At 46.7% G+C, this 6,015-nt stretch overlaps 2 protein-coding genes across 2 annotated transcripts; both read right to left on the bottom strand.

Annotated features, from left to right (window-relative positions):
* Window positions 1-1,052: 1,052 nt before the first annotated feature.
* On the bottom strand, window positions 1,053-1,646 carry EPUS_04479 (uncharacterized protein; the record flags this gene model as incomplete). Its single annotated transcript, XM_007787865.1, has 1 exon — window positions 1,053-1,646. The coding sequence occupies one exon, from the start codon at window positions 1,644-1,646 to the stop codon at window positions 1,053-1,055; it is 594 nt and encodes a 197-aa protein (XP_007786055.1).
* Window positions 1,647-2,562: 916 nt separating this feature from the next.
* On the bottom strand, window positions 2,563-3,111 carry EPUS_04478 (uncharacterized protein; the record flags this gene model as incomplete). The annotated part of the gene is made up of 1 exon (XM_007787864.1): window positions 2,563-3,111. The coding sequence occupies one exon, from the start codon at window positions 3,109-3,111 to the stop codon at window positions 2,563-2,565; it is 549 nt and encodes a 182-aa protein (XP_007786054.1).
* Window positions 3,112-6,015: the final 2,904 nt, after the last annotated feature.

The following is a 6,015-nucleotide window of genomic DNA, read 5'->3' as shown; positions in this document are numbered from 1 at the left end:
ATTAGCTATACCAATAGTCTTTGCCACCTTGAAATGACTAGAAGAAGCAAAGCCAAAATTGGCATCTTCTACTGCCTCAATTGCTTCACACTCATATTGAGCAAGTACTTGCTTTCGACCTCGATTGTGGACTTTCTGACTGCGGCGCGCAGTTCCTTCTTTGATGATTCGATAGCCAGTTGTTTCAGATATATTATGTATCTTAAATAGCTCTGTACGAGGTAGTTTGCCAGCTGTGTGGCGTGCATCGGCGAGGAGGCGCGCGCGGCGCGGCGTATCAAGCATCGTTTTTAGCGTTCGTGGGGCCGCAGGAGAAGGGGATCTATCGAATAAGACTTTCAGCAGACGCGCCGTCTATTTCCCTGTTCAGAACTCATTATTCCCTAAATTTGAGTGAGTATTGGTAGAGAAATAGGGGAATGGAGGGGGGGGGGGGGGGGGGGTAGGAGGGGGGCTACGGAAAATTTTGGCGCCAAGCTTCGGGCCGTTGTCCACTTCCAAACTACTAATTATATCCCAGAGATTTTGTCATGTGTGAGGCTTTTCGCGCTGCCATCATCCGATGGGGATATGAGTGGTAGAATAAGCTCTCTGTGTACTCTGTCGAAATGCTACGAACATAAGTTCTATTACCCAATGACAGAGATCGAAAAAGGGTCCCCTTGAAATGGGAAATTTCGTCAATAGTCTATAGACATCTGAGTTCCATCGCTCTAGCTTAACAAAGGATATACAGGAACAGCACTACAAACCAGAAGGTAGGACGAGTGAAATCATATACTGTCAACAGAGGCAATGAGGAGCAGACATTGGGCGAAACCCTGATGAAGAAAGCTAGCCCAGCGTTTGTTCTTGGGCAGGGAAAGCGATGAGAACATGGATTGAGAAAACACCCCTGCCCTGTCGTTTAAGCATTTCTCGTGTGTATCTGTCCACTGGGTGTCGTGGAGTAAGAAGAGTACGGCAGCTTGCATGCCGGGTGGAGGTGCTGCAAGTTGAGGCGTACAGCTGTCTTTGGCTATCAGCACTCTGGTGAGCCTTCAGAGCCAGCTCTAACTACGTCGTCTTCTTCCCCGGAGGAGAGAACCCTCAGCTGCGCCGCTTGGGCCTGAAGATGGTCCCGCTCTAGAGGAGGCAGTGGAACGATTACGGGCTAAATCTGCGTTTTGTGCTCTCTTCGCGGGAGAGCTGCCAGACGTACCGCTATCCGTCGACATAGCCGGAGAAGACCCTCCAAGGGAGGAGGATGAAGACTCGGGGTTCATAAAAGTTCTGCAATCTCGCGACTTTCCAACAGGGACAATGCCGAATGTCTCCATGTTGCGGATGGACCCTATAATGTACAGCTTTTCCTCAGACCCCGACGCCAGTGCCAAACTACGGTAGAACCCTTGTTCCCCAAATAATTGGTCAGGCTCAATCGCTGCAATGAATAGCTTATTAGGATCTCGACTCGGTTCGTTGTGGAAGGAGTGCACTCGTATGGTTTGTAGTTGTCTTGTCTCACCATGATGGTTGTCGGCGTAATAAAAGGTACTGCTTCCATCAGACCAATTCATCAGGGCCAACATCCAGCGCAACTGTCCGTCCCTGGCTTTGTGTTGCAACAACCAAAGACCAAGCATGTTATCCTTAGCAGGGTTCATCGTACAGGTATGTAAGAATAAGATAATGAGGTGGGTTAATCTTCCAAGTTTTAGAGGGCCGAGTGTTCTGTGAATGCCAACGGCATCTTTGGGGGAGGTCAACTGTCATTTCCCAGGAGATCTAGAGCGGGCAGTGGGAGCTTTTGAAAGGTGATGTAAAACAAACTTCAAGGATAAGTGGAACACTGTACTGCAATGCTCGAAACGCATTGTCCGCCAAGAAAAGTTTTTCCTCTACTACTAGTAGGATACTACTAGTAGTAGTGTCTGATCGTATTTTGAACATTCGTCTCCCTTCGACTGTTATATTGTCAGTGTGCTTACACGTTCGCTGTGATTCGTACAACATCATCGCACCATACTTCTCTAAGTCGTCAGCAGAGCAGAAGCGGTGGTTAGGTGGGACTTTGTGGTTTTACCTGGAAATGACGAAGCCTAACGCCGCCAATGTTTAGTCTGAAAGCAAGTTCCTATCAAATGATATTTTATCCGTGAAAACATTTCCAACGAATGGTCCTGGCTAGTACTACTACTAAGTACTTATGAGGGCTGACAAACTCGTACTGCTCATACTTGACTGCAAGAAATCATCAGAAGTATGCCCCATGCATCCGAAACTCTGAGTCATGCAAGGACCGCGCTCATAAGACACCAGAGTCGCTGCTACAGCGAAGCAGACGTTGTCGGTTTATAAAAGTAGTATTCTCGTGGCTCGTCCCCAGCCTCAAAGACATCGTGTCAAAGCGCTCTGCCACATCATGATGCTGATGGGAACTTCCCTGAGTGTTAGAGTAATAAGTAGTTTATTAAGTACTTATCTATCCTTCATATTCATATGTAGTCATAATCTTACAGTGAATTTCATAGAATGCAACAATAGTTCGTCAAAGTGAAAAAGACCTGGGCGCTGACCGCATCAGCTACGGTCTTGACGGCTGGCTGCGGGAGCACGCGAACCCCCCCTTGTCCTGTGATAGGTACTTCGCGCCGTTGATGAACACCCATGACTGGAACCACTGCTGGCTTTCGGACTTGAAGGCTTTCGCAATTCCGGTCTAGCTGGCCAGCTGGCGACAGTCAGTTTGTCCTTCCACTCAGCCCACGTTTCAGGGGGCACAAGCCAGGCCTGTTCAAGCTCAAATAGAGCTCTTAGCACGTATGCCATATTGTCGTACCCTCTAACACCGACAGCGACTGCGATGAACCCAGTCCTACCGTACATGTGAGGAAGTGTGATTGTTGACAAGAGTTTCTTATAGACCACCTTGTCGTCATTCAGGAGTTGATTTTCGAGGACACGTGGGGGTCTAGTATGGTTGGAACGAGTGTCTGTTGTGTTGAGGTCGGAATAGTAGAAGGTGCAGTGATCATCGTTTGGAGGTGTTGTAGCTAGACCCCACTGTTCGTAGCCGGAGCTATGCTGGCGGCTCATTATATAGAGATTGTACTTGTCAGGCGCGGACATCTTGTGATGAAGAGATGATAGGCAATGTGGGGTATGGACAAATTAGACTCCGCGAGTCAAACGATCGTCTTGCTTTCTCTCAGAGTTGTAGAGGATAGGAGTTGTGCTCAGGAGCAATTTCCACTGCGGCTCAACAGGGACCACTGGCTGACTGGGCCAAACGCAGATCGAAAATACGTCTGCATTAAGTCAGAGAATGTGGTTCAGTGTCCATTGTACTTCCTATACTCGACTGATACTCTGTGATATCTGCCCAGATATTATCGCTGCAATGAGAAAGGCTGTCTTGCAGCACTTTTGTTGCCTTTCAGAATCAAAACTAGGCAAATACACGCGTTCATGTCGACATCGAGTTATTGCTTGTTGGACGAGTATCTCTCCATTGCAGGATATGGATTTCGAGATCTAGGCAGAAACGTATGTGTCAGACCAGCATGTTTTGAAACAATTACCGTCTAGTGTGGCATTCTCATGTCAGACGATATCATGGCCAAGACCAGTAGCATGCTTTATCGGAGCAGGTCTCAAGCAATCCAAGAAAATCGAGATAATGAGTGGGCAAACTGTTAAGTAAGTAGAGGAATAAGGATGGACGCTGACCATAGCGGGTACTTATTACAGATTTCTCCAGGACCAGCACTTACCCCTTTAGGCTAACCTAAGACACAGTCCATTCTTAAGTGTGGGAAGGGAGCTACTAGTCAATGCTAGACCTAACTAAGTAGAAGACTAGGGGGGAGTATTCGGGCGTCTAGCATATTGATACAGCCAATGGTGGCCCATGGAGAGGATTGGGAGTATACGTATAGTAGTATATGCCGAGACCATTGTCTCCCACTACTGGAAAGCCAATGATGGAACACATGTAGTGGCTTTGCAGGACTTTGTAACTAGAGTTTCATCCGACCCCCAGGTCTACCATGACCAAGCTACGATCGACTTCAAGCACTGGATGGATGCACATCAGAACAGGTCTTGCGCCAAACTTCCTGGGTAGCCGCTGTATTAGATCTTTGTGTGCGGGTTGAAGGCAGTCAAATGTATCATTCTATTCAGCCTTCGATCAGGAAATCTCACTACTGTATCGCTTCCGTAGGCGGAGACGGGATTGGCCTTGAGGTACCCAGTGCGACGATTCAGTCTTGCTTGGAGTCGTTGTGCGGTGCTTTACGACGTTCACAGTTGAGTTCGACCATATTCCCAGTGGGGACAGGGTGACCTAGGGGGAAATACTGGCAGATGCCATGACGGTCAGAATTGGCACCAATCCAACCTTGCTTGATACAACTGTTTGCACACACCTACACATGGTCATGCTGAGTGAGCTGGCAGGGGAATCGGCTGGTTCGGCTGAGTTGTTCCAAGTAGCAACCTCGATCCAACGCGGAAAACCAAGCTTATTCAAGGGAGTTCATGGCAGCAATTTTGACATGGCCGGAAAAGGAATTGCGAGTCTTGTGGTGACGTTTTAGAGTGCTGCAGGGATGTTGAGCTGAATTGGTGAAGTGATGCGGCAGATAAAATCATAGCTTGCGTGGAGCAGGTAGTCGAGGCAGGTCTTCTGACCAAAGAACTCGGAGAATATGCTAGCACCAGAGAAGTGACGGATGCCCTTTCTAAGCAGATTGAAAAGCTTGCTGTGTAAATTTCCTAGTATAAGCCGATGGGAGTACACCATTTTCCAGGCTTTGTGTCAGAGCAATAATACGAAGATTAGACCATTCTGAGCAGAGAATGAGGGGTCGATTACATTACCAGAATTTCACCCAGCACTTCAAGCGAGAGCATGCACAGAGCTGTCAGAATTTCGTAGCTGGTAGTATGGGCTGAATGTAAATCTATAGCTGATCATGTCTTGCAACATTTCGATAGCGGTGTGTTGGGTAGAACCCGGATGACCTGACTCCATGTGGTACTCCGTAAGAAGTTGTTGGTAAAAGTTTTCGGGAAAATATTTTCTTGGCGGACTTGTCCGGAAGCCATCCTCTGCATAAGTAGTTAGCAGGAAGAGGCCCTCCAAACATACTACGGTAGGAGGTATATTAAATGTAACCCTCCCCACTAGTAAAATTGTTATTAACGACCTTCATACAGATATCCTTACGGCGCTTATACAAATGACGTACCACTTTGGGGGGTCATCCACCACGTTTGATGCGTTGAGCTTCTTCTACTGATTCTATCTCATTATACAATTACTTTAATCAATTCTAGTAAGATGCTAGGTAGTTATAGATGCTATAAGATGCATACTCAGCTTAAGATAGATAATAGATTAATCTTAATTAAGCGATTGTTGAAGTTCTCACTCTGTGGTGTTGTGCATACTCCGGACACGTGATATATCAGAGTAGCGCTAAGCCGCTTTGGGAAATTGCGGCAGCTTGCGCTGCCATGCAAGGAGGTTGCTGGCCATACGGCCGTACCAGCGTTATGCTGTATTACTACTCGACAGCGGTTTTGTGGCGTTATATCTTGGCGTTACAAACTGTTATTAGAGCGGGGGTTACATTTAATATGCCTCCTACCGTAGTATGTCTAAATTGCCATCAATGTGTGCCTAGTTTAAGTCTAACTGCAATATGATCTGGTTTCTATAGAATACGTAACTTAGCATTCAGAATCTAATAAAATCATGTTGTTTTGGACGTCATTTTATGAAAATTATAGTCAAAGACGCTCAAGATATGGTCATTTGAGCCCTCCAATGATCCCTAAAACTACAAAACGTCTGTAAAATTACTAAGGACCAATAAATACAGCGTCATTTTCGGAGCCCTTCTCCAGGTAAGTACTAAGTACCAACCAATCATTAGCTCCCTTCTTCCACCTGACCTTGCATGGGAACACCCCGTGAACCAAATAAAAATAAATGGCATTCAAGAAAACGAGACTCGTAAACAC

Source organism: Endocarpon pusillum (assembly GCF_000464535.1).
Source record: "Endocarpon pusillum Z07020 unplaced genomic scaffold C700255, whole genome shotgun sequence".
Lineage (NCBI taxonomy): Eukaryota > Fungi > Ascomycota > Eurotiomycetes > Verrucariales > Verrucariaceae > Endocarpon > Endocarpon pusillum.
Note: the sequence above shows the minus strand (reverse complement) of the source record. Positions and strands in the feature narration are given on the sequence as shown.